The 17,105-nt window shown below is 46.0% G+C and overlaps 1 protein-coding gene across 9 annotated transcripts in view; it reads left to right on the top strand.

Annotated features, from left to right (window-relative positions):
- The window catches only part of KALRN (kalirin RhoGEF kinase), a 465,384-nt gene that overhangs the window by 442,055 nt on the left and 6,224 nt on the right, over positions 1 to 17,105 (top strand). For 8 of the 9 annotated variants that reach the window (XM_063161744.1, XM_063161745.1, XM_063161743.1 and 5 more), the window contains 8 exons: positions 6,373 to 6,400; positions 6,817 to 6,988; positions 9,101 to 9,222; positions 10,336 to 10,467; positions 12,190 to 12,354; positions 13,214 to 13,292; positions 14,431 to 14,631; positions 15,498 to 15,636. In XM_063161744.1, the coding sequence (XP_063017814.1) occupies positions 6,373 to 6,400; positions 6,817 to 6,988; positions 9,101 to 9,222; positions 10,336 to 10,467; positions 12,190 to 12,354; positions 13,214 to 13,292; positions 14,431 to 14,631; positions 15,498 to 15,636 (1,038 nt within the window). Of the gene's footprint in view, positions 1 to 6,372; positions 6,401 to 6,816; positions 6,989 to 9,100; positions 9,223 to 10,335; positions 10,468 to 12,189; positions 12,355 to 13,213; positions 13,293 to 14,430; positions 14,632 to 15,497; positions 15,637 to 17,105 lie in introns of those variants that run through there. The other variant, XM_063161751.1, reaches the window with a different exon arrangement.

Below are 17,105 nucleotides of genomic sequence, written 5' to 3'. Positions count from 1 at the left end.
CACTATTCCTCATGGCTTGGAAAGCTCAGCTTTGCTTCTGGCAAAACTCTCTGGGGCTGAGCAAATATTTAAAACGGCAGAGAAAGAGAAAATAAGAGAACAATTGTGGGGTGACTTTCTAAGGTCACACTGCCCTGCAAGGAGCAGCACAGCCCTTGCTTTTAGTACATCTGCAGCCAGGATTGAGTGTGGTCATCTTGTTGGTCTGGCTAAGAAATACTGGGGGGAAGGGATTGCTGATACCCAGTATAAACTAAATAAATCATCTGGAGGGAGCAGAGCAAAGGCAGGCTCATAAAATGCTGGTGAAACCCTAGAAGAGGCCATGGGGAAGCCTGGTCTGTAAAGGTCTGAGGTATTCACCCACTGGAAACCACCACTGCTCTCCCTTTCCCTTCATTATGAGCGTTTTGATTCTCCTTTCCAAACGTGTTACAATAAATGGGCTGCATTAGAGCCCAGGAGGCCAAAGCCTTTTCTCATTAAATCAGAGGCAAAACAAGCTAAATCCAACACCTGATTTAGGGCTTCATTGACCTTCTAGGCCTTGTATGCTGGACTTAGATTACTTAGACAGCTGTGCTGCCCCTCCAGCCCACCTGTGTATGCAGTGAACATCTGCATCTCACCTGGTTTTGCTTTCCCTGCTCTGTGTGGAATGTTCACTGATGAGTGCCCAGGGCAGCTGGGGACAACGTGACAGCCCAAGGAGAGGGGACACGCTGTCCTCACAGGTGGCTCATGAGGGGTGTTACAGATGCTGGGAGTGGTGACAGCAGAGCTGTGTCCTGGCCAGCAACACCCAGAGGTGCCTGCCATGTGTCATTAAGGTGGAGTCATCACTCCAGGCAGGTAATAATATCAGGGCCAGTGACCTGGCTTCTGGTGTGGCACTGTCACCCCTGACATCCCTCCTCTTCCCATCGTGCACGAGAACATGCACCCAGTGCTAGGGCAGACAGAGCAGTCTCTGCATGCAAAGCAGCATATTAACATATTAATTACCTGGAAATGTGGGTGCAATTTATCTCCACCCCACTTCCTGCACGAGAGATCGGTAAGCTGGTCACTGTACCCATGAAGTCCCACAGCTACTGTGGCCCTTCAGATCTGGCTTTGTTTGCTATTCATGAAATACCACAGTGGTGTCCATTCAGTAGATTCCAGGTTTCTGGAAGAACTTTGCCTTTGTTTCAAGGGAACACAAAGAAAGAAATGTGGAAAACATATATTGTGAGAGCAGGAAACAAATTCTGGGTGACTGTTTAAAAGAGCTAAAATCCCTCAAGTGGGTTTTTGTTCACATAGGCCTTGGAGAATTTCCTATTCATTGTAGCTTTGACTAGAAATAGCATCTCTTGGTTACTGTTTTTTTCCCTCTTTGTTTATTAATATGTAATGAAAGTGCATAAAGATGGAAATGAAGTTTGATTTTTTTTCCCCCGTGGTTTTGTGCTTTGTGCTGTAGTTTCATAAAACAGAAGGCACAAATTCACCCATTAAGTGTGTGAGTGTAGGAGCAGGCACTTAAGGGCCTCGTGTAGCCACGTGAGGGACAGGAGTAACCTGCACTTAAGGATCATCAGAGACTCTTTCCACATGTCTGTAGGAACTGCACAGGGACAGGCAGCTCCACTTCTGGGAACTGTATGCCCTTGTGAATCAGTATCCACACCCAAGTCTGGGGCCCTGGACAATGACACAACTAATTGTGCTGCAGTTCTGTGTTGTAACATCTCATGGGGTTGCAGTATTGCTGAAGGGGTCACAAGGCAGCTGTGCAGATGCCATCAGGATACCTCTCTTGTAAGGGACTGTCCTTCCAGCAGTTAGAAGAGCTAAACCCTGCTAAATCCAGCAGCAGCTCCTCCCTCTCTGGGGTGGACCTCAGGTGCAGGGCTCTGACATGGCTCCAGACGTTTTGCACAACTCCAGCTGCGGTGTTACAAGTGCTGTTGGTGACACACGTCTGTCACTGAGCTCTGGTGTCTGCTCCAGTGTCTCTGCTGTGCAGAGCAGAGATGAAGCCCAGGCCAAGTCACTGAAGTGCCATCCTTAGATTAGTGAGCTGGGCTGCTGCCAAGGTACGTACCTTCAGCTTCCTGATCTGTTTGTTTCACTTGTGACATTTTAGCATGTCAAGAATTACTCAGAGACACCTAGACCAAGATAAGCACTAGGAAACAGGCATTGTGGAAGAAATATTGTGTTAGCAACCCCACACTCCACGTGGTTGAGTAAGTAATGTTTTGGTGGATACAGCACTGGCTCCAAGTCACCACTCAGCTCAGGCCAAGAATTCCCAAGTGCTTTATGCCTTCAGCCCCTGCCTGAGGTTGTCCACCTCCAGAGTAGATCTAACAGAGTAGTATGAGCAAATATGTCAGTATTGTGTTTTAACTCAGTGACAAAGAGGTGCCATGAAATGGTTTACAAAATGCTCAGCTCCTTGTCTTGGAGTAAACATGCCCTCTGCTGTTTAGGTGAAGCACCGACCTTCTAACAGAGGGCTTCGTTTGCAGGCTATTCTTATGCTTTGGAGAAAAGGCAATATTCTCACTCCTGGTTTTGATATATTCCCTTAAAATAGGATTGAAACGTGGCACAGGAAAAATCTGGGCCCTTCTGTGCACTGGTGTGTGTGGGCTGGGTGTAATCCCTCCAAGGAAGTGGGGTGGGCATGGCAAGGACCCCCCTGCCCTGGAGAACCAAACCCTGGCCAAGGTGAGCACCCTCCCAGGCAGCTGAGCTGTGTTTGCAGAGCACTTTGGGACTGGCCACTGGCGTGGCAGGGTGGCTTCTCCCTCCCCACCAGATAAAGCATGTGTGCACAAGTGAAAGATAAGATTGTGCTAAGAATTAGGGCAGTTAGAGTCACTTTGCAAATGGGCTCTGCAGCTACTGATGCAGATGCCTTTCTGTCCTTTTAGCATAAGCTTAACAGATCAGGAAAAATACTGCAAAATACTGAGTTTCTGGAGAGGCCCCCATGCTACTTTTCTAAAGCCTGACTGTTAGGTTACAGTTAATTGACCTAGCTGTAAGTCACTTAGATCCCTGCAGGTCCCCAAAGGCATTCAAGTGTGTGCCTTATGTGCCTGGCTTGGTCTGAGCCCTGAAACGGTGCAGGCTGGAGGAGGGAGAAGCAACATCTATTTCTGGCTTTTTATTGAATAGCTCTGACCTGTCCTCCCATTCCTTTATCTCAGCCCCCTCCCTCCTGCTGCCTGGCTTTGCCTGGTCAGTGTTAGACCCCACATTACTTGAGCAGAGGCCATTTCATGTTCTGCCTTTTGTTACCTTGCATAGGATTTCCATTTTCAGCTGTCACCGTATGAGAAACAAACTCTGCTGGCCACAGAGGGGAGAAATTTTAACCTGCTCTGGGCCATGCAACAGGTATTTCATCCAATTTAAAAAAAATCTACCTCATCTCAATTAAAATTATGAAGGAAAAAAAGAAAAAAAAAAGGAAAAAGAGTACATCTGTGTTTCTTACATGCAGTGCGAACTGAGTTTGATCTCCTTAGGGTTTTTGTTTGCATGGTGTGGACTCACACTGGAGTGAGAGCTTCTTGTGGTTCCATTCCCAAGAGTTTGTCCTCCCACAGCCACACTGGTGCAGAGGTTTGTGCTGGGATTCCTTCAGGTTGCCCTTGTCAGCACGAGACCCTGGGCCACCTTCCCCTGCTCACGGCCACCGTGGCCGCAGGTGCTCAGCTGAGGGCTGGGCTGCGGGATCCTCATTCAGGCTGCTGCAGGAGGAGTGGGCAGGTGTGTCCATGAGGGGATCCAGCCCTGGCAGCAGCAGGAGGCTGTGTGAGAAGCAGCACATGAGCTCCCATCCTCTGAGGCACTGAGGACACGCTCTGGAGCTCCCCTTCTGCACCCCCGGGGATTACAAACCTATTTGGAAAATGAAGGAATGGTCTCCAAAGGTCTTGCACTTTATCTGGAAGGGCTCTGTGGAGGCTGCCAGGACCCTGGCCAGCCTGCAGGGAGAGGCAGCAGAACCCCAGGGCCTGGGAGCAGATGGGTGAACCACCAAGCCAGCCCCTGGATGCAGATCTGTGAACTTTTGCTTTCCCATTTCTGCCCTTCTCACCCCAGCATCTGACACCCTCCTTCAAAGCAGAAGAAATCCCATTCCCTAATAAGGTGCTGTATTAAATCACTTAAATGCTGTCATGCAGACAGACTTTTATTTTGTCTAAGCTTACAGCAGGCTAAAGCTGTGCTGTGGCTGTGGGGGTGTTGTTAGGTACCATTTGATTAATTAACAGATGAAGTTTTGGGAAAGAAAATGTGAATTTTACCCACAGACTCTTCCAATAGTACATTGCAGAGATAATTTTCTTTCTGCTATTCCCATGGTGAGGCAATGAAAAAAAAATTGGTTAGGCAATTATTATAAATTATTGTACCTTGGAAGTCGCTAGAAATGTAGAATTATTTATTTATAGGGATATCTATTACATTCATCATTGTAGTTGCATCTTCAAATGAATCCTTTAGAGTAATAAAATTAATATAAAGTGTTAACTAGTGTTTCTTTCTCCTGATCTCTAATCCTGCGGGGATGGAGATCAGTGAATAATAAGGGAATTTAGTGCATGCTGCAGGGAAGGAAGGGGAGAGCTTTGGAGAAAGGATATTTCAGTTAAGCCAAACACAACAAAAATGAAGATGTATGTGCAAATGAGCCAATGCCTGGGGTTACTCAGCTGAAAAGTAGATGGTGTCTGTGAGTGAAAGTGGCAAGCAGTGGTTACCCACAAAACAGCTTTTTCTTCCTTTGCTGTGCTGTGTGAGAGATACAACTTAATCACAAAGATCCATCTCTCTTTTTTTCACCTGCACAGACAGGACAGAGGATGTTTTCCATCCAGTACTCCATTGTGCCACAATTTCTTCCTGTCTGCAGGGTCCAGGGGCTGTGTGAGGGTCCAGGGGCTGTGTGTGGATCCAGGGGCTGTGTGAGGGTCCAGGGGCTGTGTGAGGGTCCAGGGGCTGTGTGTGGGTCCTGGAGTGCTCCCCACACCCCATGTGCTGTGGCAGTGCCAGCTGCACCCTTCAGAGGGACTCTGTGCTTTCCATGTCATGCCTGGTTCATTTGGGCTTTCTGGTGGTGCCAGGGGAAAGCAGACTCTGAGGTCTCAGTGCTGGAACCAGAGCTTTGCTTGGAGCTGCAAAGAAAGGCTCTGAATCCAAAATGAACCTGAATGTGCCCAAATGCCTCCTTGAATGGCACCCTGAGCCATCGACCTTGGAAAACTATATATAAAGCCAAAATGTAAATATAAATCTTGAAGATGTATCTACTTTATTTTGAAGGGTTATTGCTTCTGTTTTGTGGCCTGGTTTCTGAGCCTCTGCAAAAACCTCCTATCAGCTTTGGCAGGCCATGAATTAGGTCACTGCTTCATTGGCATCTTCTAAAATAGCTCTGAAATAAATAGCAACAGAAATATTTAAGGCAAGATAAACCACATTGGTGTTTTTGGTTGAACATGAAATGGCTTGAACATGAAATTATTAGATTGAATTTGAATAACAAGGCCTTATGAGATTATTAAAACAGTTAATGAGGCTAAAACCTCCATACTATTGTACACCACAATGTAGTTAGGATCAGTTCTGTAAGAACTCGGTGGAGTTTTCTTTGCTTTTTCCACCTTTGCTTCCAGAGTTACATTGGCACATAGAGACCACAGGGTAACAGGAGCTTTTCAAGTCTTTGCTAACTTGGTCAATTAACTAGTTAGATAAAATAACTCCTAGCTGTCCAAGCCTAGTTTCAAGCTAGAAAGTCTCCAGCAGTCCAATGAAATAGTGAATTTTCACTCATGTTAATAGACCAAGAACTGTTGCAGGACTGATGCTTGACAGTGGGCAAAATGAAGTATTTATGGTCTAGTGCTTTACCTTTTTTCTCCTGAAGCTCAGCAAGTTAAAAGACATTTCCTTAGACCTGGTTAGTGGGCAGAGTGCTGGTGATGTGCCCCAGGTGTGTGGTGACTGCAGGTGACACAGGTCTGGAGGCAGGCACAGGGGGTGCACAAACCACCTCTGGGAAGAGTTAATGGCTTCATCATTATCACACAGGCAAAGAGGAGGCAGGTCCACCCTCCTCAGCCTTGGTGCTGTGCCTGTTACCTTTGATGCTTTTTCAGGGTTCAAGAAGCCAGAGCCTTCATTTACTTTCCCATGTGTGTTATCACTACACTTGCTGCACCTGCTGGTGGTTAGAAGGTGCCACTTGTAAGCCCTGCAGCACTTCTGCAGTTCTGGTCACCATGGTACCTTGTGAAAACAGATGCCTCTTTGTCACTGTCTAGGAAATAAATGCTTGTGTCTCTTTGTATTTTTCAGATAATCAACCCCAATTTCATCCAAGAAGGTGAGTTGAGGACAGCTGTGCTGCAGTTGTGATTTCCTTGGTGCCACAGCATGCTCTGCAGCTAGCAGCATTTGCAGCTAAGGCAGCTCTGTGCTCTCAGCCCCCAGGCAAAGCAGGCTGCCTGCTGGCTGCTGAACCCCCCAAACAGTAACATCCCCAAACGTGCCCTCTCACAGCCTCGTGCACCTGCCAGAGCACAGGGCTGGGCGATGGATGCTCCCCTCTGCCTCCTTCTCTGAGCTGTAGGCAGCTGGCTTTGACTGGAGTTTCAAGGACACAATCCCAGGACTCCCAGCTGCTTGGGACCCAGATCCCATAGTTCATGCTATAATGTATTCTCTAGCCTTGTATGACTCTAGACAGCCTCACCTGAAGATTAATAGTGGTGTTTGTGTGTCCCCATGTTTTTTTTACAGTGGCTCCAGAGTTTCTTGTGCCATTAGTGGACATCACCTGCCTGCTTGGGGACACAGTGATGCTGCAGTGCAAAGTCTGTGGGAGACCCAAACCAACTATAACCTGGAAGGGACCAGACCAAAACATTCTTGACACTGACAACAGCACAGCCACTTACACCGTGTCATCCTGGTAAGGTCCTGCCTGTGGATCCCAGCATAGCTGGTCCTGGTGGTTGTGTTACCCTCAAACATGGCACCAGCCTGCCACAAGACTCATCAGGATGCAGTTAATTAAGTGTGGCATGGCATGCCAGCACATCAGTGTGGCAAACACTGGCTGGAAAGGGTCAGGCTTTAGGGCTGGGGTGGCAGTGTTTGTTTCCCAAGCTGGAGTAGGGTGTATCCACAAAGTGCTGCTGGCAGAGGTGGGCTTGCTCCCATTGACTTCCCGAGCCAGCTGCAAGGCAGAAGCCAGAATGTTTACAAGCCATTAGTTTGGCTAGCATTGCCTCTGCTGGGGCTTCTCTGCTTGAGTTTGATGCCTTGATCTCCTGTGGGAGTCAAGCAGACCATATCCTCACTAGCTTGCAATACCCCTATCACTGGACATTTTCTCATCTTACTGGCAGTGGTGGGGTTGCAGTTTTCCTGAGCCTTTCCTCAGCTGTTCCTAAAAAAGCCCAGATGTGCTCTGGAAAGGCTACATCTGGCTTGGACACAAAGATGCTTGTCATAATGTTCCTGGCTTGGCTAGCAGAGAGGAAAACTATCTTTACAACTGGGAAGATTCAGAAAGATCTGGAGTTGAATTCAGGTCAGGTAACAGCCTGCTGCTGGATGCTCATCTGCAGCTTATATAAGAAATTTGGGCCAAGCTGCAGTGGAAATCTCCAGGAGGCAATCTTTCATTTCAACTTTTCAGCACTTCTGGCACAGGCTGAAATGAATCCAGGGAGTACAAAGTCACTGAAAGTGAAAAAAGAACAATAAGAGAGAAGGGATTTTACATGTTCAATTAAAAAAAACCCTTACATCTGATCAAGAGCTTCTTTCAGAGACCATTGGCTTGTGCAGCTGCCCCAGAGCATCCAAAATAGTCTTTAGCTATTGCTCAGTAGATCTCCTAGTGCCTTATCTTCAGCCTCTGTCTGGCTTGGGATGGGGGGATATTTCCATACAGGGTTCTGGTTTTCATCACAGTCCTCTTCCTGTTGGCTCCCCGTGCACTATCAGCACTTGCATTGTCTTGTTACTCAAATAATCTTTCCAGTGAGGACACTGCCTGCCAAGCAGAGGCCCAGCAGATCAGTGGCTCTTACAAATCCTGCTGGCACGAGTGTGTGGGTTTCAGGGAGAGGGGATATTTCTGTCCTGCTTTAAACCAGCACTGTCAGACCAGCAGAAGCTGCAGAGTCCAGACAGTTATCCCAGCAACCATGTCCTTCTGCAGTACCTGACAGATTAGGCATTCAAGAGCTAGCCTAGTTTTGCCATCAAGGGAACTCATTGTTGGCTCTAAGCTGTGTCTCCAGTTACACAAGCAAAATCCTTTAATTCAGGCCAGCTCCCTCAAATTGCATATTGGAGACTGAAGTGTGCAAACAGCAGTGACTGTGAACAGACATGCTGTAAATTCATGAGGCTGCACAGAGCTGTTTATTTTCTCAGATTGGCCCAAAGACTGAGCATGTCTCACAAAGTCAGTGCTGTGCTCTTTATCCCTGGCTGCTATGAGATGTCCAGTCTTCCAACTGGGGCCCTGGCAGCAGTGTCAGATCAATGGCACATGCTCCAGGGGCCTGAAGCTCCCTGGAAATGTCACCCTGTGCTGTGTGACTGCTCCCTGCATCTGTGGGAAGCCCAGTTTGTGTGGTGTGTGTTGGGCTTCACTTCAGAGGCACAGCAGCTCACCATCTCCATGACAGGAAAGATCTTCATGGGTAAATCTTTCCAGACATACCAAGCCTAAGCATCCAGCTCTGGACAGGCACAGGCAATGTTTAACTCCTGGACTGCTTGCTGCTTCAGTGATCCTTCACATCTCCTCCTAGACCACAACAGACATGAGGATTTGCCTGGCAGGCAATTTGGACCAAAGGTTTGGTGAAAGGTTTCATTAACAGCCAGACCCTGATGTATGAAGGGGTTGTACTTGGACATCAAATTGAGAGAGTGATGTTCCTTCAAATGAGTTAACAGGACTTGTGTGCATGTCTGCTTGCAGTGAGGCAGGGCAGGAACTGTATAAAAACCATTAGCAAGTAAAGCAGTGTTTTATAACTTGGGCTTCCTGCATCCACAGTGACTCAGGAGAGCTCACCTTGAAGATCTGCAACCTGATGCCTCAGGACAGTGGCATCTACACCTGTGTGGCCACCAATGAGCACGGAACTGCATCAACCTCTGCAACCATCAAAGTCCAAGGTAGCACATCTGACCTTAACACATGGGATTTTCCTCTGTGTGGTCCCTTGGGGGCTGGCAGCACACAGGAGCAGCCCATGCAGAGGCAGCCAGATGTGGATCTGTGCCAGGGGAAATGAGATGTTAAAGTTGTACCACCATTCCTCAGCCACAACTCCCACTGATGGCTGAAGGCTTTGCATACTCCTTGTGCTTGATTAAGTCATCTGACCATAAACATCACATTTGGGAAATGAAAATGCACTGGCACAGGTTCAGCTCCTGCATCCTGCTCCTAGTGCTGCTTCCAGGAGCTCAGCAAGGTCAGCCAGGGGAAGCTCAGCTCCCTTGAGCAGCTGAGTCCCTGGGGAATGATGCCCCAGCTGACTGCAGGAAGCTCTGGGCTTCAGAATCTGCCTGGAGTGGGAAGAACTGGGATCCAGTGACAATGATGTTCTACCTCCCCTTCTCTTTAGGATACAAAGGAGGTGAGAGTAAGATTTAGCCTGGGTGAAATTGTTCTTCAGTGGTTCAACTTGGTGACATGTCTCCAAGCCTGAATTCTCAGCACTGTAATTAGTGACCCATCTAATTGGAATGAACATGAAATTATGAGTTGATGCTCATTGCCTCCAGCTCTGAGAAGGGATTTGTTAGCACTAGAGATGAGGTGCCAGCTGTGTTGAAGGGGATGGCCCAGAGATTAATGTCTAACTGGAGAGTTACAGATGCAGCAATGTCATGAGCATTTAAAAGTTGATTTATTTGGTCTCACAAACCACCCTGGAGATCCAATTTCCCCAATTTATCCAAGCAAGTCAGTGGCTGCACTAACTACTCCTGTGCTGAAGGGAGCCCTAAGCAAAGCACAGAAGGATTGCTGGTCATTTGTCAGCCTGGTCCCAAGCACACAAAGCAGCCTACACACAGAAGAAAATCTGAATGCCTTGCTTGTGTCATCTTTGGGCATTCAGGGGTAGCTGACTCCTCACCTGCTGCTTAGTTAAGCCCCTCTACAAGGTGCAGCTGTCCTCTAGTGACCTGCTGTACCTGATACACCTGATCTTCAGAATAAAGCACCAGCACTTACTGATGTGATGCTGCATTTGGTATTGTTTCCTCTCTCTTCCCAAGGTGTGCCAGCTGCCCCAAACCGCCCCATTGCTCAGGAGAGAAGCTGCACCTCTGTGATCCTGCGCTGGCTGCCCCCAAGCAGTACAGGCAATTGCACCATTTCAGGCTACACTGTGGAGTACAGAGAAGAAGGTGAGTGTGTGAGCTGGGCTTGCTGGCTGTGACACTGAGAACAAGGTACATTTCTTTTATGACACAACAGGTCCCAAAAGTATTCATGTCACCAAAGTATTAATGTCACCACTGGTGTGCCACTAATTGTAGCTTACAGATCTCAAAGCCTAAGGCAGAAAGAAGCCCTTCCATCATCCAGTCCAGCCTCTCGTATATTACAGACCTTTCTGTTTCCTCTGGTCCTTTACAACAAGTAAAGTGTGCTAAGCTAAAACATATCCATCACTAAGGCATCTTTTTATCATCTGCATTTTACCACCATCCTTTCTGGTGGATGCTTCCCAGAAATGCAAAACCAAATCAGCCTCATCATTTTTTTTTTTTGATCTGGATAAAGCTGCAGATCCCTGCATACTTTTCAAGCTCAGCTCTGAAATCCATTTTTTCTTAAATCCAACCATGCATTTCACCTGAAGAATTAGGTAGACATTAAATGCACTGTTTTCCCAATTTGCACAGGCATTTGCTCTTGAAAAGGGCATTTGAAATGATTCACAACCCTTTTTGCATTCCTCCTGCAAAGGTGTGAGGGTCTCTGGCAGTAAACCTTGCCTTAGGCATATGGCCTCTGTTTTTCCCCCTTTATCCTTCAAAAAATCCTATCCCATTTTAGTAAGTGTCCAAACCTAATCACTCCATCATATTAATGCCTTCTCCTAGTGAATATTTTATCTTGACCCTCACTGTGCCATCAGTGACTGGCATTTTTGTAAAAGAATAAAAGTTCCTTATTAAGAACAACCACCAAAATAAAAAAATAAAAAACCCAGCAGTGTTTTCCATATTCCTTCCACTGCAAAGGTAAAACTGACTCTTGTAAAACCAGCCATGACCTTGTGAAACCTGGAAATCAGAATCTGTCCACAGGACACACAAAATAATTGGGTCATGTTAAATAACATAGGGGTAAAATGCCCTGAACTTACTAAAATAAGATAAAATTTTATGTATTCTTGAAGAAATCTCCATCTGTGACAGGGCTCTGTGTTCCAGGGGTCATTTTCTGTTCTCTGATCCTGTACAGATGAGTAAGTACTGGCCCTTTGGTTGCCACAGGTTAGGCAATGGCTGGGTTTGACAGGAGCAGAAACACATGACAGAGTCACACATTTCTTTGCTGCAGTTCTGCTCACCTGCAAGCTTCCTGTGTTAAGTGTCATAAAGCTGGTTCTCCTCCTGCAGCTGCAGCTTTCACTGTAGCCACCACATCTTCATCTGCAAAAGCATTTGGATTGCACTGATGCCCTGTCTCAGTTTTATCTCACTTGCCTGGGGTTTTTGCAGTATTTCTGCTACTGTTTCTTTCATAACAGAGCTGTCATAAACCAGTCCTCCTCTTCTGTCTTATCACACTGCCCTGAGACATCACTTGTAGCTCACAGCCACAGCTACAGTGTTGGAGAGATCAACTTGTCCCTGGGCTGAGCATTTCCCATCATTATCCTGAGTCAACTGAGGGCCATTTCCTCCTTTTCTCATTTAGCCAGATGGGAAGGTGGCTGCAAGACAAAATAGCTTCTTGTGATCCATTTCTGGTTTAACAGTCTGCTGTAACACCCTTAAAACCCTGTAGATTTTACCCTCCCAGGGTGCTGCCTAAGCTGGGCAGAGAAAGCCCCAGCCCTGAGCTCACACAGTGAGCGCTCCCCTCAGCTCCCCCTCTCTCCCCGTGTCCCGCAGGCTCGCAGGTCTGGCAGCAGTCAGTAGCCTCAACTCTGGACACGTACCTGGTCATCGAGGACCTGTCCCCAGGCTGCCAGTACCAGTTCCGAGTGAGTGCCAGCAACCCCTGGGGGATCAGCCTGCCCAGCGAGCCCTCCGAGTTCGTGCGGCTCCCGGAGTACGGTGAGTGCGGCTGCGGGGGAAACTGAGGCACAGGCAACACCCCTGGGCTCTGTGGGGTCTGTTTGGATGGGTCCTGATAAAAGCCGGGATCCTGGACCAACTAGGATGTAGGAGAAAGCATGGGAGGTGCTCAGAGCTAGTTCTTGGCTCCAGAAAGGATTTTTATGTCTTCACCTCCATCCAGGCTCAGAGCCTGTCTCTGCCACAGAGGCTGTTGCAGATTCCAAGCAGGATCCTGCTTTCTATCCCAAACTATTTCTTGTCTTTATCTCTGCCCAGTGGGCTGCATGTCCTGGCTGGTGTTTGTCCTGCCTTTCCAGCAATGTTAGCAACAGCTGCAGCTTCTGGTGGGCACCCCAGCTGAGGGCTGCAGTTCCACATGGTAAATATCCCCCCTTGAGCAATGCAGCTGGAATGGGAATGCTGTGATGGAGGCAATGCCCAACACTCAGTGCTGCAGGAATTTGGGGCACAGCTCGCTCTCAAGTGCTGTGAGCAGAGCCCACTTTTCCCATATTTTAGCAACCCTGGTGTGGAGCTAGGTCTGTGACTGGCTTGGACAGCTGGTGCTGCAAGGAGCAGGAGCTCACACAGCATAGCTCTACCCCCATCTCTGAGGCCCTTTTCAGCCCAAAACCGCAAGGACAGTTTTGTGCCCCCTTTATCCATACCTTCCCCTGGGGAGCTCTGGCATTTAGTGGTCCAGCACACAGGAGCTGTGCCTGAGCAGTAGGAAACTGGACTCCTAGTGATGTTTCCTGTTTTAATAATAAAGTCTCACATAATTTTCAAATATGCTGTTTATAGTCCACAGCAAACTGTCTTTATACCTTCTTGAATGTTCTTTGTTCTCTCAAAGACTCTGCTGCTGATGGTGCCACTATTTCATGGAAGGAAAACTTTGACCTTGCCTATGCAGAGCTGCATGAGATTGGGAGGTAATGCTAACCCTGCTTATCACTGCAATAAAACACTCAAACAATGGCTTGAAGCTTTTTCCTTGGTGAGGAGTTTAGGTTACTTTTGTAGTTAGCTTGAAAGCTGCTGCTCTTGTCAAAGATCATTGCATATCAGATACTGATGAAAATACTGAATAGATTATGTTTTTCAAGATAAATTCTAATTTGAGAATTGCAGATTGGCAAACTGGTGAGCAATGAGGCAGCCAACTCTCTGGCAGTTGGTATCTTCTCTGTCATCCCTGATTTGAGGTCCTGTTTTGAAGTCATGATGATTTACTGGCTCTGGATAAGCTTAACCCCGAAGACTGAGTTTGCCAAAACACTTGGGCCTATGACTGACATACCTTTGCTGATTGGGAGGGTGAGTTGAACAGAGCCTAAATAGGAGCTGCACATTTTGTCAGCCCTTTGTCCTCTCCACAGATAACAGATAAGGGGCATGCAAATAATTCAGGTTAATGCAATTATTTCTTCAGCTCAGATGTCAGAGACAATTCTGGGGCTGAAAGGGCAGGAGTCCTGGTTCTGTAAAAAACTGGGATGTATTACTAAGAGGTCAAGTTCATGGTTTCACTGTGGAGTTTTACTTTCAGGAATGGTACTATGGTCTGTAGGAGTTTCCTAAATGCTTTCCTGATAGCTTTTTTCCTAATTTCTTACTGTGTGTCTGAAAAAATGAGAGAGAATGGTAGGACAGTGATTATTTAACATGGGTTTTCTTTTAGTTGTTTGAGAAGGTTTGGTCTCTTTAGTAAAACAGCTGGAGAAGGGAGACCCACAGCTAAAAATAAAAGGAGATAGAACCTGTAAAAGTGGCAGCAAATTGAACCCAGGGGAGGTTGTTAGAGGATATCAGTGTGGCTGCACAAAGCAAAGTGACACCGTTTGCTCTCAGTGTTTGCTAATCCCCAAAGAATCTCTACACCCAGGGTAAGAGACAGAGGGCCTTTGTTGGAAAAGGTTATGAACAACTTGTTAAATCTGATGCCTTGTGAAATATTAATGTGATGAATAAAAAAAAAACACTTGGAAAATCACTGTGTTATTGTGCTAAAAACTAGGCATGATTTATTCATGAAGCCACCTCATTATTTTGTTTTCTTTATAATTACAGGGGTCGATTCTCCATAGTAAAGAAATGTGTCCACAAAGCCACCCGGAAAGATGTTGCTGTAAAATTCATTAGTAAAAAAATGAAAAAGAAAGAGCAGGCAGCACATGAAGCAGCTTTGTTACAACACTTACAGCATCCTCAGTACATCACTATCCACGATACCTACGAGTCTCCTACTTCTTACATCTTAGTTTTGGAGCTGTAAGTACACAGAGCTGGGATTTAAGATTTGGGTAGGAATCCTATTAAAGCCAAGCATAAAGATCACCCTGAGTTCAGCAGGAACAAGATTTTATGGATTGAGATGTCAAATGAAATAGCCATTTTCTGCAGAGTTTGTACTGCCTTTTCTTTACAGGGAGTAAGATTAAGAGGGACAAATAAAACTGCTTTCTACTTGGGTGAACTTGGGCAATTTGCCCCTTAAAAGTATCAGACCAACTTGGGCAGTTTTGTCCACATTTTACATTTGAGTAAAAGTGTTTCAGCTAGGTCAAAGCCTTCATCATTCTAATACCTTTTGGTGAAAAAACCTGTGTAGCAGCCATGCTTGTCCCGTAAGAAAAACAGCAACCAATCTCCAAAATGCTTTGTTATGGTATATCCAACAAAGTATATTTGGGCTATTTCATTGTTTGTTTGTACAGATAAATAAACTAGGTGGAAAACTTTTATTGGGTTAGTTTTCCCACAGAAAATATTACCAGCTGAAAATGTCAATGATTTTTTTCTCCAATTATGTAACTAGCTCTGTAAATAAATAGATGGATCCAAATAATTAAGAAGTTCTGCTTCCAAAGGGATTGTCTCTGTCTATTGAATCCATCCTTAAGCAAAAGAGTTTACTTTAAGTGTTGCTAAATTTGTCAGAGACTGGAGATAGCAATTGAGGATTAATCATTCTACCACTTCATGGCCTGCATTATCATGAGATATCATTAAATACTCATCAGATCTTGCATTTTATTTTCCTCCCTTTTTTAGGTCACAAAATTTTGTTTTCAGACATTAACTGTTCCTAGAGGTGCCATGTGATGTTTCATGCACAGGGTTTGGTTTGTTTGCAGGATGGATGACGGCCGTCTCTTGGATTATCTGATGAACCATGATGAGCTTATGGAGGAGAAGGTGGCCTTCTATATAAGAGACACCATGGAAGCCTTGCAGTACCTCCACAACTGCAGAGTGGCTCACTTGGACATAAAGGTAGGAACAAATGAGAATGATGCTGTTCTGTGCCCTGGAACAGAGAGTTCCCAGCTGTACAGACAGGGAGGAGGTGCAGGCTGTTCCCCACGGAGATGATCACTAAATGGACAAACTGCTGATCAGAGAAAGGAGTTACTGACCTGCAGCACCAGGTCTCTGCCTTCAGACAAGAAATGCACCTTTTCCCTTGATTCCCTAGTTTGTCCCCAAGAGCTTTCTGGATTTAATGATGGGGAAAGAGGATGTCAGAGAGACAAGAGTGAGATGTCACTAGCACCTGTCTGAAGGGAAACTATGAACAATTCTATGGAGTTTGGTTTGGGCTCACACTCAGCCACCAACCTTCCAGGGCAGAGCTGGTTTGTGCCAGGCTGCCAGGGGCAAAGGAAAAGGAAAGCAGCACACTACATTGTGCTGGACAGCCTGAGAGGGGAACTGGGTGGGAAATACACCCAGGGAAGGGTTCAGAGAAGAACAAAGGACAAGTTGCACTGTGGAGGAGAAACTGGGGTATTCTCTAACGTCACACTCAGACCAGTGCAGCTTGTACCTGCTTTTGTGAGCACACATGGCAGGAGGCACTGTACTATCCTGGATTTGGCATTGTTCTCCTGTCCTCCCCAGCATCCCAGTTACCTTGGATGACAGAGAATTAGCCACTGAAATTTTGATCAAGTGTTTCAAGTTTTGTGATCTGCAACATCGATTCTGGTTGCCAGGGATATCAGATAATCTATAACACTTTGTAGACTTAAATGACAATTAAAAATAGGGAATGAGGGATAAATTTAACTTTCTTATATAGTGGACAATCCAGCTTCAGGGAGATTTATTCTCATCTCTATAAGCCCCAGGCATGTCAGATGAAATGATACTTTCATTCTTCTGCTGCCTCTACCCCTACAAAAAAATTCCATTTGTACAGGACCTTATATGAGAATTAGACACAAAAGGCTAAATCATCTTGGTTTCTTTCTATGCAATTGTTTGTATTTTTTGCTTTATTTATATGACCTGTCAAAAAGTAGGTATTAATGAGGTAAGAAACTGCAAAGAATTCTCTGTTTGATCATAAACAAAGAAACCAAGTGGGAAGCTAATTTTCTGTGACCTCTCTGCAGTTCCCTTGAATGAGGGATGCTAAATAAAGTACCTTCTGTTGCTAAGTGGGAAGCAGGAGATGCACTGGTAGTGACAGCAGACCTGTCCATGGATTGTATTGTCCCAGGATAAGCAAGTGAAGAGACTGGAGCAGCCATGTTCCAGTTAACTTTGCTTTTTATATATATATATATATATGCCATAAGGCAGAAGTAAAATATGCATGAGGTTAAGGGAGAGAAAAAAGCATCTAGAAGGGTGCAAGAAATAAATTCAGACATCATTTCAGAGCCAACAAAAGAAGGATAATCCATGTTAAGTCCCCAGAAGAGTGTGTATAGGTAATGCTTAGTATCTCTCACTGA

Source organism: Melospiza melodia, chromosome 8 (genome assembly GCF_035770615.1).
Source record: "Melospiza melodia melodia isolate bMelMel2 chromosome 8, bMelMel2.pri, whole genome shotgun sequence".
Classification (NCBI taxonomy): domain Eukaryota; kingdom Metazoa; phylum Chordata; class Aves; order Passeriformes; family Passerellidae; genus Melospiza; species Melospiza melodia.
Note: the sequence above shows the minus strand (reverse complement) of the source record. Positions and strands in the feature narration are given on the sequence as shown.